Source organism: Oncorhynchus masou, chromosome 31, assembly GCF_036934945.1.
Source record: "Oncorhynchus masou masou isolate Uvic2021 chromosome 31, UVic_Omas_1.1, whole genome shotgun sequence".
In the NCBI taxonomy this organism is placed as follows: domain Eukaryota; kingdom Metazoa; phylum Chordata; class Actinopteri; order Salmoniformes; family Salmonidae; genus Oncorhynchus; species Oncorhynchus masou.
Genome location: NC_088242.1, coordinates 32901484 through 32921678, shown reverse-complemented (window position 1 = coordinate 32921678; position 20195 = coordinate 32901484). Strand labels below are relative to the sequence as shown.

At 42.2% G+C, this 20195-nt stretch overlaps 1 protein-coding gene across 1 annotated transcript in view; it reads right to left on the bottom strand.

Annotated features, from left to right (window-relative positions):
* LOC135523828 (protocadherin-15-like) overlaps nt 1-20195 on the bottom strand; it is a 201934-nt gene that overhangs the window by 156479 nt on the left and 25260 nt on the right. The window contains exons 3-4 of the mRNA XM_064950765.1: nt 17802-17816; nt 16429-16494 (exon numbers count right to left, since the gene is read on the bottom strand). Coding sequence (XP_064806837.1) covers nt 16429-16494; nt 17802-17816 — 81 coding nt within the window. The remainder of the gene's footprint in view (nt 1-16428; nt 16495-17801; nt 17817-20195) is intronic.

Sequence of the window (20195 nt, the reverse complement as noted above, 5' to 3'; positions counted from 1 at the left end):
TAATAAGAAACTAGCTCCCTGGTATACAGAAAATACCCGAGCTCTGAAGCAAGCTTCCAGAAAATTGGAACGGAAATGGCGCCACACCAAACTAGAAGTCTTCCGACGAGCTTGGAAAGACAGTACCGTGCAGTATCGAAGAGCCCTCACTGCTGCTCGATCATCCTATTTTTCCAACTTAATTGAAGAAAATAAGAACAATCCAAAATGTATTTTTGACACTGTCGCAAAGCTAACTAAAAAGCAGCATTCCCCAAGAGAGGATGGCTTTCACTTCAGCAGTAATAAATTCATGAACTTCTTTGAGTAAAAGATCATAATCATTAGAAAGCAAATTATGGACTCCTCTTTAAATCTGCGTATTCCTCCAAAGCTCAGTTGTACTGAGTCTGCACAACTCTGCCAGGACCTAGGATCAAGGGAGACACTAGTGTTTTAGTACTATATCTCTTGACACAATGATGAAAATAATCATGGCCTCTAAACCTTCAAGCTGCATACTGGACCCTATTCCAACTAAACTACTGAAAGAGCTGCTTCCTGTGTTTGGCCCTCCTATGTTGAACATAATAAACGGATCTTTATCCACCGGATGTTTACAAAACTTACTAAAAGTGGCAGTAATAAAGCCTCTCTTGAAAAAGCCAAACCTTGAACCAGAAAATATTAAAACTATCAACCGATATCGAATCTTCCATTTCTCTCAAATGTTTTAGAAAAAGGTGTTGCACAGCAACTCACTGCCTTCCTGAAGACAAACAATGTATACGAAATGCTTCAGTCTGGTTTTAGACCCCATCATAGCACTGAGACTGCACTTGTGAAGGTGGTAAATTACCTTTTAATGCCGTCAGACCGAGGCTCTGCATCTGTCCTCGGGCTCCTAGACCTTAGTGCTGCTTTTGATACCATCGATCACCACATTCTTTTGGAGAGATTGGAAACCCAAATTCGTCTACATGGACAAGTTCTGGCCTGGTTTAGATCATATCTGTCGGAAAGATATCAGTTTGTCTCTGTGAATGGTTTGTCCTCTGACAAATCAACTGTAAATGTCGGAGTTCCTCAAGGTTCGGTTTTAGGACCACTATTGTTTTCATTAATCTGACAATTAATCTTAATGGTTGTACAGTCGTCTCAAATAAAACTGTGAAGGACCTAAGCGTTACTCTGGACCCTGATGGCTCTTTTGACGAACATATCAAGACTGTTTCAAGGACAGCTTTTTTCCATCTACGTAACATTGCAAAAATCAGAAACTTTCTGTCCAAAAATGATGCAGAAAAATGTATCCTTGCTTTTGTTACTTCTAGGTTAGACTACTGCAATGCTCTACCTTCCGGCTACCCGGATAAAGCACTAAATAAACTTCAGTTAGTGTTAAATACTGCTGCTAGAATCCTGACTAGAACCAAAAAATGTGATCATATTACTCCAGTGCTAGCCTCACTACACTAGCTTCCTGTTAAGGCTATGGCTGATTTCAAAGTTTTACTGCTAACCTACAAAGCATTACATGGGCTTGCTCCTACCTATCTTTCCGATTTGGTCCTGCCGTACATGCCTACACGTATGCTACGGTCACAAGACGCAGGCCTCCTAATTGTCCCTAGAATTTCTAAGCAAACAGCTGGAGGCAGGGCTTTCTCCTATAGAGCTCAATTGTTATGGAATGGTCTGCCTACCCATGTGAGAGATGCAGACTCGGTCTCAACCTTTAAGTCTTTACTGAAGACTCATCTCTTCAGTAGGTCATTTGATTGATTGTAGTCTGACCCAGGAGTGTGAAGGTGAACGGAAAGGCTCTGGAGCAACGAACCGCCCTTGCTGTCTCTGCCTAGCCGGTTCCCCTCGCTCCACTGGGATTCTCTGCCTCTAACCCTATTACAGGGGCTGAGTCAAGGGCTTACTGGTGCTCTTCCATGACGTCCCTAGGAGGAGTGCGTCACCTGAGTGGGTTGAGTCAATGATGTGGTCTTCCTGTCTGGGTTGGCGCCCCCCCCTTGGGTTGTGCCGTGGGGGAGATATTTGTGGGCTATACTCAGCCTTGTCTCAGGGTAGTAAGTTGGTGGTTGAAGATATCCTTCTAGTGGTATGCTTTGGCAAAGTGGGTGGGGTTATATCCTGCCTGTTTGGCCCTGTCTGGGGGTATCATCGGATGGGGCCACAGTGTCTCCTGACCCCTCCTGTCTCAGCCTCCAGTATTTATGCTGCAGTAGTTTATGTGTCGGGGGGCTAGGGTCATTCTGTTATATCTGGAGTACTTCTCCTGTCTTATCCGGTGTCCTGTGTGAATTTAAGTATGCTCTCTCTAATTCTCTCTTTCTTTCTCTCGGAGGACCTGAGCCCTTGGACCATGCCTCAGGACTACCTGGCATGATGACTCCTTGCTCTGCCTATTCCACCTGGCCATGCTGCTGCTCCATTTTCAACTGTTCTGCCTGTGGCTATGGAGCCCTGACATGTTCACCGGACGTGCTACCTGTCCCAGGACTGCTGTTTTCAACTCTCTACAGACAGCAGGAGCGGTATAGATACTCTCAATGATTGGCTATGAAAAGCCAACTGACATTTACTCCTGAGGTGCTGACTTGTTGCACCCTCGACAACTACTGTGATTATTATTATTTGACCATGCTGGTCATTGATGAACATTTGAACATCATGGCCATGTTCTGTTATAATCTCCATCTGGCACAGCCAGAAGAGTACTGGCCACCCCTCATAGCCTGGTTCCTCTCTAGGTTTCTTCCTAGGTTTTGGCCTTTCTAGGGAGTTTTTATGAGTTACCGTGCTTCTACACCTGCATTGCTTGCTGGTTGGGGTTTTAGGCTGGGTTTCTGTACAGCACTGATATATTAGCTGACGCAAGAAAGGGCTATATAAATACAATCCGACCATGAAGACCTGATTCACACAGTCTCCTCTGAACAGTTGATGTTGAGATGTGTCTGTTACTTGAACTCTGAAGCATTTCTTTGGGCTGTAATTTCTGAGGCTGTTAACTCTAATTAACTTATCCCCTGCAGCAGAGGTAACATGGGTCTTCCATTCCTTTAGCGGTTCTCATGAGAGCCAGTTTCATCACAGTGCTTGATGGTTTTTGCGACCGCACTTGAAGAAACTTTCAAATTTCTTGACATTTTCCGGAGTGACTGACCTTAATGTAATGATGGACTGTCATTTCTCTTTGTTTATTCAAGCTGTTCTTGCCATAATATGGACTTGGTCTTTTATCAAATAGGGCTATCTTCTGTATACCACCCCTACCTTGTCACAACACAACTGATTGGCTCAAACCAAAGGAAATTAAGAAGGAAAATAATTCTACAAGGCACACCTGTTCATTTAAATGCATTCCAGGTGAATACCAAATGAAGCTGGTTGAGTGAATGCCAAGAGTGTGCAAAGCTGTCATCGAGGCAAAGGGTGGCTACTTTGAGGAATCTACATTTTTTTAAACAAAGAATTTGTTTAACACTTTTTTGGTTACTACATGATTCAATAGGTGTTATTTCATAGTTTCATAGTGTCTTCACTATTACTCTACAATGTAGAAAAGTCCAAATAAAGAAAAACCCTTGAATGAGTAGGTGTGTCCAAACGTTGGACTGGTACTGTTCTTACAATGACACTCCAACACACCCATACGACATACGCTCACAACACAAAACACACACATGCATATTGACGCCAAACACACATGTTCACACTCTTCACATACGGTGATGCTACTGCTTATTATGTAACCTGATTGCCTAGTCACTCTTACCCCTACCTACATGTACATATTACCTCAACTACCTCATACTCCTGCACATTGACTCAGTACCGGTACTCCTTGTACACTGAACAAAAATATAAAAAGCAACATGTAAAGTGTTGGTCCCATGTTTCATGAGCTGAAATAAAAGATCCCAGTAATGTTCCATACACACAAAAAGCATATTTCTCACAAATGTTGTTTACATATCTGTTAGTGAGCATTTCTCCTTTGCCAAGATAATCCATCCACCAGACAGGTGTGGCATATCAAGAAGCTGATTAAACAGCACAATCATTGCACATGTGCACCTTGTGCTGGGGACAAGAAAAGGCCACTCTAAAATGTGCAGTATTGTCACACTAAACAATGCCAAAGATGTCTCAAGTTTTGAGGGTGTGTGGAATTGGCATGCTGACTGCATGAATATCTATCAGAGCTGTTGCTAGAGTATTTAATGCTAATTTATCTACCATAAGCCACCCCCAACGTCGTTTTAGAGGATTTGGCAGTACGTCATACTGGCCTCACAATACAGCAGACCACGTACATGTATGGTGTCGTGTGGGCGAGCCATTTGCCGAAGTCAACGTTGTGAACAGAGTGCCCCATGGTGGCAGTATGGTTAGGCATAAGCTATGCACAATGAACACAATTGCATTTTATCAATGGCAATTTGAATGCATATCTGTATTCCCAGTCATGTGAAACCCATAGATTAAGGCCTAATTAATTGATTTACTCATATTAAATGTAACTCAGTAAAATCAAATAAATGGTGTTTATATTTTTGTTCAGTATACATAGCTTTGTTATTGTTATTTATTCTGTTACTATTTTCTATTTTCATTCTAACATTTTCTTACCTTTTAACTCTGCATTGTTGGGAAAGGGCTCGTAATTAAGCATTTCATAGTAAAATCTACACCTGTTGTATTCTCACCATTTTGACAAATACATTTTGACTTGAGTAGTTAACCTCAGGCTGGCTCCAGCCTCAAGCAGCGCTGGCTGAGTGACCTGGAGTAGCTCTGCTTAGCTGGACCAGGAGTAGCTCTGCTTAGCTAAAAGACAGATGAAATGTACAGATGAACACGACTCTCCAACCTCACGACTCTCCTTGACTGTTTGACTGTTCTTAGTGCACAGTAAAAACAGCTGGGTTTTTTTCTACATTAAGTGTAATAGAGTCAGACGTTTTCCTATCAAGGCACAGCAGGCTACAAGGACTGATAAATAACCTGCCATTTTTACACTGAGGCGCAGTTTAATGCAAACACATATTTGAGGATTACCGTTGCTGTATGTTGACAGTATATGGGAATGTGAAAGCCACAACTTGTGCTCGAAGCAGTTTACTATCGTGTTTGAAGCATGTTTCTGACAACAGACTAGAATGCTTGGCTATGTAGAATTTGAATAAGCACGAGTGTGTGTACGGCGTATGATCAAGATTGGATTTACATTAGTGCGCATGCTACCAAAACCCTGTCACCTTCAGTACTTCTTTCATTTACATGGCTCTTTTTTCACTATAGTTGGTTCCTCCCTAAATTCCTTAATACAATTTTTATGTTGCCTGATTGGAAAACCAGGGTCCCTGTAGACAGAGATCCTCAAAGATCTGCATCTGAATGTTCAATCGACGACTACACACGCGTGCACACACACACACACACACACACACACACACACACACACACACACACACACACACACACACACCCTTAGGTTTGCAACTGTCTCTTAAAGTTGAACTCACCGCCCCTTTGCTTTTGTTTTGGCGGGACGTGCTGTATGTTGCTGTTGAGGTAACTAGGTCCAATGTACTTCTCCACCAATACAATAGTAACTGTTTACCAGTGAAGACTCTGGGAATTGGGAACAATGCATGTAACTAAGCCAATATCTACAGGAGAAAACGAAAGAGAATTACAAGCTGAGCTGAAAAGGTTAATAGGTTTTGTTTTTACATTTACTAGATAAAGAGAGCGTAAGGAATTCGCACAAGTAAACATCCCGAATTTCTATGAGAAACTGGGGTGAGACTTGGTTCACAGGCTGCATCATTTCTCTAATGTGCTAAGGGACTCTTCTTCCTTGTGATGGCGTTCATTTAAATGTTTGTTGACAGACAATATGTTTCACTTGTTCATTTGCAGGACAGAATAAGTAGAAATATCTGCAATTTCCCAACTGTGATGCACGTGTCAGACAGACACACACATGGACAAAATGTCAATCTCCACTGGAATCCTCACCAGATCAAGTCATCCATTTGAAAGATATCAAAAGCAGAAGTGTCGGGCTTTCCCGGAAGTTCATCAATCGGTGCTGGAACATTTCCATTCGTTACACATTTGTTTTACCATCTACACATTATTCATGTCTTCCTTATCACTCTCTAATTGTACCTCCTTCCCTGCTATGTTTGTGTACAGCAGCCAGATGGTTGTTATTCTACACTGATGGTTAAAGAGCACGTTAGTGGCTGATGCCGACGGTGCTTGAGTTACAGCACAGGTACAGACTCCACTCCCTGTTCTCCGGCAGCTGCAGGCTGACATTTGACTAGCAGTGAGCGGAGTCGTGCAGGTCCCTCAGCAGCTGGCAAATGGGATGCCATCTTGGCAGCCTGACATGGTCCCGCAAGCTGGCAGAGCACCTGTGACTGGTGACGTAGATGGGGGGGTGGTGAGGCTTGGCTTGGCTCTCTGTCTGATCATACTGGGCTCCAGCCTCCAGCTTCCAGGACACAGTGAGAAGGTTGCTGCTGGGTCAGGCTGGCTGTTTACACATTAACACAATGTTCCCATTCACCCCATGCAGAGAAAGCATATACAGTAGGACAGACAGCAGAGAGACTAATGTTGGTCCATTATCTCTTCTGGAATTGCCCAGACAGAGTAGAGTACCCTCATTGGCAGGGATATTTTGTTAGTAGGCATACTGCTATTGGGCATATTGTTGGGGGATGTAAAGAACTGCACATCACCTGAAGTCAATCTCAAGCTTTTTATATGGAATAACTGAGACCACAAAATCCTGACGGTTATTGAATAAATTCCTTACATCTGAGCTATAGAGTGCCTGTCTAAGGTATATTATTTTATTCTTATAAATACCAGAGACCGTGGCATGGAATGTAAGCATTTACATTCGCCTATCATTGTCAGTGGGGTTTTAGTCACAGTATAGAAGGCCTTGCAGTTTGAGAGAAAAGCCTATAGGAGTGATCAACTAGTTTGCCATAACTGTCATAACTGATCAAGTACTAGACGTCTGATCTGCTTGGCTGCTCTCTCTATAGATGGGTTGGATGACAACGTCACGAAAACGATGTGCACGCCTCCATGGGGCAGAAGGCAGCCTGTTGTCATGATTCTGGTTGGCCAGATTGCTGGCAAGAATGACAAGAAACTGCCATGTGGGGAATCGCAAGTGGCTCATCTCAGCTTGTTTTATCATGTTGTTGATACCATGTCTTGTATAGCTTACAAGTTGTCAACAATCTAAGCCAACCTCATCTGTTTTGCCCCGTTGTTGCTAAACAACCAACCCGTCTACAGCTCCATAAAAAAAACCCCTACAGCATACACAGTCTTTCAATTTCCCTCTCACTCAGCAAACCTGATCCAATGACCTGCAATCTATTTTCCTTCTGTGAGGGTTATCCCACTCCCCGACGTACCAAAATCACAAACGTTGTTTTGCCTCTTGATGCACATCAGCATTTGTTGTGATACCATCAAGGCGAAGACAAACGTGCACGTGTTGTTCTTTTCTACATACACCGTGGTGATGCACAGTACTCAAAAGAAGAACACGGTACAGCAGATTCCCAGTCTGTTGCACGCGGCAAAAGCAAAATCCATACAAATACATTGTTTCAGTGTGTAAATGTATTTTATGTTGAGTATGACGTCTGCGGATCATTGATGAGATATCAACAGTGTTATACATAGGCTTAATACCGTATGACAATTATAAATCAAGGTTATACTTTATACAGGTAAAATGTTTTATTTAAAAGAGGGAGAACTTTTGCTTCACATATTTTCCCTTCAATTGAATCCAAGGAAATATATGTTTTTGGCCATTGACAATGATAATAAATAGTCTATTTCGCCCTGACATTACTTGACAAGTCAGCAACTCTGGCTCGGAGGAGTCCGAAGATTAATATTACATGAGTAAAATCAAATGGGCGTAACAGGGGTGGGGGGGGGGGGGGGTAGATTTCCTGCAGGATGTACTGGTAGATTAAATAAGCTCTTCACAAAACATTAGGGAGGGAGCGAGTCAACGTGACCAATGGTGACCGGCACAGTACAGCCTTGTACATCATCTTCATCTCCAAGGCTCCATCTGCTTCTAGAAATAATGGTGCTTTGTGGGATGTGGGACCAGACACGCTAGAGTACACGTATGAGGTAATGATCCAAGTGTGTCCGGGGGCAATGTCCGTTTGTGATATTTTCTACCATCACCATGAAGCCTAAAGACATTTTTCACTTTCAAACCCCCTAACCTGAGGACAATTGGACATGGTCCCCATAAACTGGCCTAAAGACATTTTTCACTTTAAAAACCCCTAACCTGAGGACAATTGGACATGGTCCCCATAAACTGGCCTAAATATTTTACCCTCTGCTGCAACTGCTAGTACCACAGTCCTTAAAGGACCTGACCACTACCATTCCACGAGCCCGGGACTACTTTGGGACTACTTAGGTCTAATCAAGAAACATAGTCCAAGGCTCTAGCTAGGTCTCATAGAACTGTGAGCACAATGCCGATCTGCGGGTCTACCTTTCCAGAATGAAATAGAGCAGTGGCTGGCAGAGAGTCCTAATGCAAACCACCACGCAGTCTGGGAAGAAAGGGGACACAGGCAGCAACAACACAGGTTCTCAATCACTGAATGATAGCACTTCTCATAAACAGTACAGACCTGGGTAAAGATGTTTATTCTCCCTGAGTGGCAGGTGATTGGGACAAAAGGGTTTTAGGGTAATGTTTCATCTTATGTATTACTGTAAAGATATGTATTGCTCGAATCTGACTGGAACAGCATAACTGGTATTGTATAACCAACTTTAAAATATATATATATATATATATATATTTTTTTTTTTTACAGTTGCCACATTATAGGGATAATAAAATACGAGTGGAGTGAAGAGGTGAGGAACTAACCAGGAGAAGAAGGAAGTGTAAAAAATATTACAATTTGAGGTGAGAAAAGAGTGGCCCGTTCAGTAGCTAACCAGGACTGGTTGTCCTCCATTCCATCTCCTCCTTCCCCATTTCAATAGTCCAGTCCTGGTCATCTTTTCTGCCTGATACCTATACCGTAGCATGGTGTACTGTATGTCATCGCATGGAGTTTTAAAAATGGCATCAAGATCTGGTACCAGACTACCTATGCCCTGCCTCCTTTGACTCTGTCCCTCTCAGAAGCTCCCCGTCACACTCAGTACTGTCCTATTAGATCAATGACCCCTGTCCTTCCTCGTGATGTCACAATTGATTCCTATCCCTCTCGTTACCTGACCCCGCCCCCTTCTCGTCACCTTTGTCTCCTGTGCTATTGGGTGTACACTCAAGAAGGGGACCTTGAAATTGACCCCAGGGTTGCTGATCTGCTAACCACCTCTCTCCTGCCTCATAGGCCTCAATGTGTGTGTGTGCGTGTGTGTGTGTGGGAGGGAGGGAGGGAGGGAATACCTCGCTACTGCATGACCCTCGGGTGCACCTCCGTCACACTCACTGGCCCCACACCTCAGATTTCATCATCCACACCTGACACTCGCCACTGTGCATCGACATTAAAAGACCATAGGAGAGCAAAATTCATCTAGCAATGAACCCCATGTCACAGTGTCTATTGTTTTTATCCCAGTTATATCTACAAATGACACTTTAGGTTTATATGACTTGGCAATCATACATAAAATTGTCCCTTTATAATAAAAAGTTGTCAGGGCTATAACTTTATTCATTTCCTATTAAATGACTTTCCAGCTGTCGGAACGGAGTGAAGTACACCTGAAAAGAACTTGTGAATTTGCTGAGACAAGCCGAAGTTTTAAGGAAATGGGTTCACAAATTTACAGCTGACCTGATTTGCTTTCATTTTAGAGCGAAATCTTTACGGTGTCTGCAGAAAGGTCTATTCTCCAAATTCATCTCACAGAACAGTGATTTTGGCAACACTCCCTCTCAGTCTCTAGCTGGAAAAGGATGATTGAATTCAACTTTGGGGAGAATGATAATATTGCTATGTTAATCTGTGTGATACACAGCACTTGGTTTGTGGTCCGTCACTGTTTTCCCAAAGCTTAGACATTTTTCTTTATGCCTGCAGAAGGAAGCAAACTCTCTGAAATTCAAAAGGGGGGCCCATGAAATCAATTGACTGTGGGATCAGTGAACAACTACAAGCATACTATATGAGAAATATCCTGGTGCCAATCTAAAATATATTCTCGACAGCAATTGAATACAAATTAGCACTGGCTTTGATACTGCAAGTCAAATTAGAAAATTATTGTTGTCAATCAATAATGTGAAACTACTTAGGATGGTAGCGGACTATATTGCCACTCCTGTTATCTTTCATCTGTGCCTGGAAAAAGTGTTTGTCCTCAGACCTGGAGGGAAAATAGAGAACTTCCACTACCCAAGAATGGTAAAGCGCCCTTTACTGGTTCGAACAGCCAACCAATCAGCAAACTTTTGGGTTTTTGTTGTTGTTGATACAGTGCTGTTCCATGTGAACAAATTAACAATGTACTTTCAGCATGCTTATAGAGAAGGGCATTCAACATGTACTGCACTGACACAAAAGACTGATGATTGGCTAAAATACATTTATAATAAAGAGGATTGTGGGAGTTGTATGGTTTAATTAACGCATAATTAAATATTATTGACCATAATCTGTTATTGGATAAACCTATGTGAAATGGCTTTACATCCTAGCAATCTATCCAACAGAACACAGAGGGTTCTCTTTCATGGAAGCTTCTCCAATGTAAAACATTAGTGTGGTGTTCCGCAAGGAAGCTGTCTCGGTCATTTCCTGTTCTCTATTTTTACTAATGATCTACCACTAGCCTTTAACAAAGCCTGTATGTCTATGTACGCTGATGATTCAACATTATACCCATCAGCAACCACAGCAAGTGAAATCACTGCACCCTAAACAAATAGTTGCAGCCAGTTTTAGAATGGGTGGCTAGTAATGAACTAGTCCTGAATATATCTAAAACTAAAAGCAGAGGTATGGAAGGGCTGTGTGTGGTAACGAGATACTCAGCATTTTTAAAACAACATTCAACCAAACAAGTCTTGCAGGCTCTAGTTTGATCTAATCTTGAATATTGTCCGGTGCTGCAAAAAAGTACCTAGAAAAGCTGCATCTGGCCCAGAACAGAGCAGCACATCGAGCCCGTCAATGCACACAGAGGGCTAATGTCAACAGTATGCATGTCAGTCGCTCTTGGCTCAAAGTAGAAGAGATATTGATTGCATCAATTCTTGTTTTTGTGAGAATGTGCTGAAAATGCCAAATTGTCTGTGTAATCAACTTACATATAGCTCTGACAGGAAACATACAGTATTATATAGAGCCATGATTGAATGGAACTCCCTTCCATCTCATGTAGACAAGGGGTGGCAGATAGCCTAGTGGTTAGAGCGTGGTGGTTTCTTTGCAGAAATTCGACCATGAAGGTCGGTTTCACGCAGTCTCCTCTGAACAGCTGATGTTGAGATGTGTCTGTTACTTGAACTCTATGAAGCCTTTATTTGGGCTGCACACCTGTTAATTGAAATGCATTCCAGGTGATGAAGCTGGTTGAGAGAATGCCAAGAGGGTGCAAAGCAGTCATCAAGGCAAAGGATGGCTATTTGAAGAATCTCAAATAGAAAATATATTTTGATTTGTTTATCACTTTTTTGTAAACTACATGATTCCATGTGTTATTTCATAGTTATGTCTTCACAATGTAGAAAATAGTAAACAATTAAGAAAAACCCTTCAATGAGTAGGTGTTCTAAAACCTTTCATCGGTATTGTGTAAATAAATAACTAAATAGATAAATAAACTCAGCAAAAAAAGAAACTTCCCTTTTGCAGGACCCTGTCTTTCAAAGATAATTCATAAAAATCCAAATAACATCACAGATCTTCATTGTAAAGGGTTTAAACACTGTTTCCCATGCTTGGTCAATGAACCATAAACAATTAATGAACATGCACCTGTGGAACGGTTGTTAAGACACTAACAGCTTACAGACGGTAGGCAATTAAGGTCACAGTTATGAAAGCTTAGGACACTAAAGAGGCCTTTCTACTGACTCTGAAAAACACCAAAGGAAAGATGCCCAGGGTCCCTGCTCATCTGCGTGAGCGTACCTTAGGAATGCTGCAAGGAGGCATGAGAACTGCAGATGTGGCCAGGTCAATAAATTGCAATGTCCATACTGTGAGACGCCTAAGACAGAGCTATACGGACAGCTGATCGTCCTCACAGTGGCAGACCACGTGTAACAACACTTGCACAGGATCGGTACATCCGAACATCACACCTGCGGCACAGGTACAGGATGGCAACAACTGCCCGAGTTACACCAGGATCGCACAATCCCTCTATCAGTGCTCAGATTGGCTGCAATAGGCTGAGAGAGGCTGGACTGAGGGCTTGTAGGCCTGTTGTAAGGTAGGTCCTCACCAGACATCACCGGAAACAACGTTGCCTATGGACACAAAGCCACCATCATTGGACCAGACAGGACTGGCAAAAAGTGCTCTTCACTGACGAGTCACGGTTTTGTCTCACCAAGGGTGATGGTTGAGTTTATGGTTGAAGGAATGAGTGTTACACCGAGGCCTGTACTCTGGAGCGGGATCAATTTGGAGGTGGAGGGTCCGTCATGGTCTGGGGGGGGGTGTGTCACAGCATCATCGGACTGAGCTTGTCATTGCAGGCAATCTCAATGCTGTGCGTTACAGGGAAGACATCCTCCTCCCTCATGTGGTACCCTTCCTGCAGGCTCATCCTGACATGACCCACCAGCATGACAATGCCACCAGCCATACTGCTCGTTCTGTGCGTGATTTCCTGCAAGACAGGAATGTCAGTGTTCTGCCATGGCCAGCCCGGATCTCAATACAATTGAGTACATCTGTTGGATCGAAGGGTGAGGACTAGGGCCATTCCCCCCAGAAATGTCTGGGAACTTGCAGGTGACTTGGTGGAAGAGTGGGGTAATATTTCACAGCAAGAACTGTAAAATGTGTTGCAGTCCATGAGGAGGAGATACACTGCAGTACTTAATGTAGCTGGTGGCCACACCAGACACTGACTGTTACTTTTGATTTTGACACCCTTTGTTCAGGGACACATTATTCCATTTCTGTTCGTCACGTCTGTGTAACGATTGTCTTCCTCTTCTGATGAGGAATAGGATGGATCGGACTAATGCGCAGGGTGGTAAGTGTTCATGATATATTTATTAGAACAGAAACACTAAACAAAATAACAAAGAAAGTGAAACAAAAACGAAACAGTCTTGTAAAGTGCAGCAACACAAAACAGAAAACAACTACCACCACCCATAGTGGGAAAACAGGCTGCCTAAGTATGGTTCTCAATCAGAGACAACGATTGACAGCTGCCTCTGATTGGGAACCATACCAGGCCAAAACCAGAAATACAAAACATAGAACAAAACATAGAATACCCACCCCAACTCACGCCTTGACCAAACTAAAATAGAGACTTAAAAAGGAACTAAGGTCAGGACGTAACAGTCTGTGGAACTTTATGTCTCAGTTGTTGAATCTTGTTATGTTCATACAAATATTTACACATGTTAAGTTTACTGAAAATAAATACAGTTGACAGTGAGAGGATGTTTATGTTTTTGCTGAGTTTAGATTATATACAGTACCAGTTAAAAGTTGGGACACACCTATTCATTCAAGGGTTTTGCTTTATTATGACTGTTTTCAACATTGTAGAATAATAGTGACATCATCAAAACTATGAAATAACACATAAGGAATCATGTAGTAACCAAAAAAATTGTTAAACAGATCTAATATATTTTAGATTTTAGATTCTTCAAAGTAGCCAACTTTTGCATTGATGACAGCTTTGCACACTCTTGGCATTCTCTCAACCAGCTTCATGAGGAAATGGATTGCTTTAACAGACAGTGAGTCATGTGGCCGTGGCTTCTATATCAAGCTGGCAGACAGGCATTGAGGTATTCAGTTTCTGCCCGATTGAACGTTTCCCGAGAAAGGTTGGATTTTTTGGGGGGTTCCAACCCCTGACTCTAACCAGCACCACCACCTTGGGGAGCTGTAGACAGTCCTGGTGACAAGGTGGGGGGAGCTGTCTGATGATACCGGGGTATTTCCGAATACTAACGGCATGATTTTCAATACAGTTTAAAACTTCTTAGGGATAGGGGCCAGTAGTTTTCACGTCTGGATGAACAGCATGCCCAAAGTAAACTGTCTGTTACTCAGGCCTAGAAGCTAGAATATGCATATAATTGGATAGAAAACACTCTAAAGTTTCTAATGTCTGTGAGTATAACAGAACTGATTTGGCGGTCGAAACCCCGAGGACAAACCATCCAGGGGAAAAACAATTGAGGTCATAGTATTTCCCATTGGTTTTCTATTGAAAGCCTGGTTCCAGTTCCTATGGCTTCAACAAGATGTCAACAGTCTTTAGAAATTGGTTGATGTTTTTCTTTTGAGAAATGAAGGAGTACGGCTGTTCTTTGTGAGTGTCACAGATGGATTCTACTGTTTGGTGTGCGTGAACTGGAATGCGCTTCACGTTTTTTTTATCCGGTATTGAACACAGTATATTCCGTCTTAAATTTTATCGATTATTTACGTTTTAGGATACCTTGGGTTGGATTAGGAACGTTGTTTGAAATGTTTGAACCAAGTTTACAGGTAACTTATTAGATACTTTGTAGTTATGTTGGGCGAGTTCGAACCGGTGTATTTCTGAATCAAACGCGCCAAATAAATGGACATTTTGGGGATATAAAGAAGGACATTATCAAGCAAAAGGACCATTTGTGATGTTTCTGGGACATTTTGGAGTGCCAACAGAAGAAGATCTTCAAAGGTAAGGCATTTATTATATCGTTATTTCTGACTTTTCTGTCACCACCTGACTGGTTGAAAAGGATTTTCATTTGTTTGAATGCGGGGCGCTGTCCTCAGATAATCTCATGGTTTGCTTTCACCGTAAAGCCTTTTTGAAATCTGACACTGCGGCTGGATTACCATGAAGTTAAGCTTTATTTTGATGTACTACACTTATATTTTCGATATCTTGAATATTGATATTTCTGTAGTTTGAATTTGGCGCTCTGCAATTTAGCTGGATGTTGTCAAATCTATCCCGCTAACGGGATTGGCGCGGGAAGGAATCACTAACAGGTTAAAAATGGTTGTTTTTGTTGTTGAGCTGCTTAAGTTAAGTATAACTATAAAAAAAATGAAAATGTGTCATAAATGATATGCAGCTCAGGGCTCCAGCTATGCATTTGGTTTGATAACTTGGCTAGATGTCAAGGTCGAGCTTCTTGGTTACAGCAGAGACATTCAATCCCCTTCTGGATCAAGATCCCTGTTGCCTAAATTATTTTGTGTGTTGAAATAGCGCCCCTTGTTTGCACTTCTGGTAATACCGTATACCCTGGTATCGTATATAAACGGTATGACTGTATGAAAATCCGGATACCACTGCCAAGAAGCAGCAGTGTGGAAAAGCCTTGATGCTCATTAGGCAGTTGGTAGCTAAAACAACAGCCAGCCACTGACTTCCGCTTATACCTGTCAAATGCATCAGTAATGTTCAAACGGAATTACAGGTAACAACGAAGCCCAGCCCGGGCCACCACACCGAATAGTGAGTCTGGAGAAAGAAGGGAAAGAGGGGAAGAAGGAGGGAGAACAGAGAGATCTATTACAGCGAGGGGCCCCTGGCTGTGCAGCATGCTGAACACCATCTGTGATGTGGCTGCCAGGGACCGGCCCAGCGTGTAACCATCAAGGGAGGTTTTAAGAGGGAGAGAAATATGGCCACAACAACGAACAGAAACAGCAGCTCCACTCATTAGTGCCTCCCTCCCTGGTGGGCACATTTAAATTCACCCATAAACTGGTAATGGCTTAGCCCTCAACTGAGGGAAACAATTAGGAAGTGGAGAATGTGGAGTTTAAGTGGTAAGCACACACATGGTGAAAAACCTCCAGAACAAGAATTTTGTGAACTATCCATTTGTCTGTTTTATTACATGGGAAAAGGCTATGCTCTTTGAGGTGTGAGGAGCTTTTCATTCCCTGCGACTCAACCAGGGTTTGTGATTATTTATGATCCCAGCTTCCGTTACATTTTAATAATTTAGAAGACGCTCTTAGGCAGAGCAACTAACAGGAGCAATTAGGGTTAAGTGCATTGCTCAAGGGCACATTGGCAGATTTGTCACTTCGTCAGCTCAGGGATTCGAACCAGCAACCTTTCGGTTACCGTCTCAACGCTCTTAACCACAAGGTTAACTGCCACCTCTGACATTGGTGCATTGTTTCAACAATGCTGCATGTAAAGAATACATACCATTTGGGCTCTCTTCATCTATGGCAACAATTGTGGCAGGTGGTCCAGTCCTGGAGAGTTTGCATTCTGAAAAAAAAAAAAAAAAAAAAAAAACATTAACCTGTGATCTCCTGTTACACACCATTACAATTTACAGTCGTACTATGACTAGAAGCCACACAGGACGGAACATTGAATGGAACTAAGCTATATAGATGTACTGCCATGGGGGAGAATAGAGGGAGAATATGAGCAAAGTGCACAGTGGTAATGACATATGACTTCTTTATGAGCAGTATGAGGCTATTACCGGAGGGTTGGTGGGGGTAAATACACTTTTAGAAAAAAGGGTTTGAAAAGGGTTCTTTGTGGAGGGATAGCGTTCTACCAAGAACCGTTTTGATCTGAATAACCTTTTTTGGAAGACAAGGGTTCTTTGTAAGGCAATGGGTTCTACCTAGAATCTTTAACATCCTAAGAACTGTTTTCGGAAGAAAGGGTTCTTTGATGATTCTTTGGAAGGCAAGAAGGGTTCTACATACAGTATAACCATATAATTATATTTCCTAGCATGCTCTATTTCAGGGGGATTTTCACAATTGTTTGTTTTAATAGCTGTGTTTTGGCATGTTACATTGATTGATTGATACATTTTATGCTACACAAAGAGAAATGGCATAGATTTTGCTAAACTAATCCAATCTGTTAGTAGTTGTACTCATTACTGAGATGGTTGTTCCAGTTTACATGATCGAGGTAGTTTCAGTATTCAATCTTCCCTAACTTGGCAGTCATTCTGAGTGCCGGTTGCGAGTGATATAAAATCCCACGTGTTGGATATCCTAACTCTGGCTAGATTCTAATAGGAATTAATTAAACATCACTTTGCAAGCCAGCATAATGTGACTTGCAGGCTTGATGTTGCCTGTAAACCAGGAGTTTCTTAACACCACTGTGTTATAACTAGGCCCTCAAACAAAGGCCTTATGATATATGTAATGTATTGTCATAAATCATTTAACTTGAAAGGCTAATAAGGCTGAATGAGCTGTTCATCGAGGAAGAACCCTCCAAAGATATGTGTATTTTTAGAACCCTTCGTAGATGGTTCTAGGAAGAACCTTTAGATGATAAAATTGTTCTTGGTAGAACCCTTCAAAAGGGTTCTAGATAGAACCATATACAGGGGGTTCTATGAAGAACACTACATAAAGGGTTCTAGGGAGAACCCTCTTCAAAGGGTTCTACCTAACACCAAAAAGGGCTCCCCTATGGGGAGTAACCGAAGAACCCTATATGGTTCTACTGAGCACTTTTTTCCCCCTGAGAGTGACTGCTGGAGTCAGATCACAGAGAGACACAGGGAGAGACAGGGAAAAGATCCATCGTCTTACCATCATACTGCCAGTCTGGAGTCAAAGACAGTGTCATCAGCCAGAGAGCAGAATAGAATGAAGGAAAGAAAAAGACGAGCAGGGAGTCAGAGTTCCATAAAATACTTGAAAGAGAACAAAAAAAATAGGTAAAAGTGATGGAAGAAAAAGTATCAAAAGAAAAGTACAGAAACTTTGTAACTTTGAAACAGAGATGTGAAAGTTCATATTATAGTACATTATAGCACATTATAATCCACCACTTGCACCTCAAAACACAATCTCCACCGTCCTTCCTTTCCTTGCCAAGAGCTACAGAATCAGTTATAAATCAATTTATGATGTAAGGGCAGGTGGACTTTGAGCAAGTAAACATAAATATCTCACCATCAAGCCCACTTTGACACCAGCCAGGCGACTAATTAAGCTATTACCTCAAAAACATTTCACCCCCTTAAATTTTTCCCCTTCGCAGATCAGTATGCTCAAATATTACCCACAACCCACTATGGTAGATTTACAGTCTAGCACAGAGCAGTGGGACGAGGCTGTGGTGGTGGAGAGGCATCTGAATAAAGTGCATCAGTGAGTAATTTGATGAACACCGTTCCTGGGTGGCAGGCTGGGAGAGATCTATTGCATCATGGGACTGCATTTGTTACGAGGTGGGGGGGTGGGTGTCAGTCTCACCCCATCACTCCCAACCTCCCTGTATAAGACACACACCTTTACAAAATATGAATGGCTAGTTATGAGAAGACCGACAGCTTGGTATAAATCACACCGCGTCAACACAGTATTGAATTCCCCCTGAAATAAAGGGATGTGGTAATGGGGGAAATGGTTTCCTCATGGAGGGTGCACTTGCTGGATTATTACTTAAAAAAAATACAACTATTCATCTTCCCAACACAAAAGCCGTTCGCAGCCGTCCGCCAGTACGTTAACACTAGGAAACCATTGCTAACTGACAAGACATCAAAACGCTCCAGCTCCCATATAGACAGCTCCAAAACGGTCTGGGACTTGAGTTCGCTCGATTATGTTGGTTTGTCGTATCTGGAGAATGGATGTATGGACAAGCAAGGGGCAGCAACAGATGAGAGATACGTTTAGAGTCCTTATGCGTTTAGGTCCTCGGTGTGGCTGGCCTTCATAAATGACTAATTACCCACGAGCTGACTAGAGTTAAATGAGTCACATGACATCAGAAAGGCTGTAACCCAACAACCCCCTGGCAACTGTGGCCCTCATATCAACGCCAGCTACTGTAATGCAACAACCGTCTCTACGGGAGAACAAAAAGATAGTGTGACGTTGAAATATTCATGGAGGGGTGTTACTTCTATATACTAGTACGCAGAACAGAGGGACTCCTGTCTGTGATCGACTTTCCAGATTCCAAAACAGGCACAAAGAATGTTTTGATCAATTGTTTGGGACTGTTCAATAGCCAACCGCCGCCTATAGATACAGTATCCAATTTCACCTACTGTTTGAAAGAAAATGTAACCAATATACCAGTTTCCACAAAGGCATGTATATTTTGTATGTGTGGGCCTACAGCTACGAACATCCTGATGCACACCATGTACACTATCCAACGTCATGTTATTGCATATTGTAATATGATTGCTATTCATTAATACCAGAAAGTATATTTAAGTAGTGAGTAACAGGCAGACATTTCGAAACAACATCTCAAATGCCATAGTGGGTAGCAAATGCCTCAATAAGCAGACATTCAGTAAGCACATTATCTATCCAATCATCCAATAACAAATCCACGACTTTGTACGGATGCCCAAAACTGTAAAAGTCAAAAGGAACAGTCCCCTAAAACCTGCTCCAGCCAAAAAAAGCAATCTCCAATAAACTGATAAGTGTACCTAAATCTAACAGTGAGAAATATACTTGTATTTGATTTGATGGATTCAGCCTTATTTGAAGCAACACCAGTTTGGACTTAAGGTTGGTGTTATTATAGCCATTGGGGTCAATACCTGACCAATGAGACACTGCATTCAGGTGTTCTCTCTCCACAGATCATTGGTTCAAAGGAGACCACTAAGATTAGTATTCTATTTCAAAATAATGAGGGTGATGAGATCATCGGCCAACATCAGACCCTCTAATTGGTTAAACGGTTAAATGTTTCTTTGACCCTGCAGGTGTATCATTCCTCCCATAGAAATATAATTTACTAGAACAGATATCCCCATTTGAGTCAATGCACTGCAATTCTATTTCTATGCCCCCCCCCCCCCCCCCAACTTGTCCTGATATGGCACCAGAACATTGGCTGATGACAAAGTGGAGCGACGACGTGTGACAGTGAACTTTTGATGTTCAAAGACAATCCCTGCATGTGCCCGCTCCTCTAACTGTGATAACCTGTATGAGAGATGCTGCTAT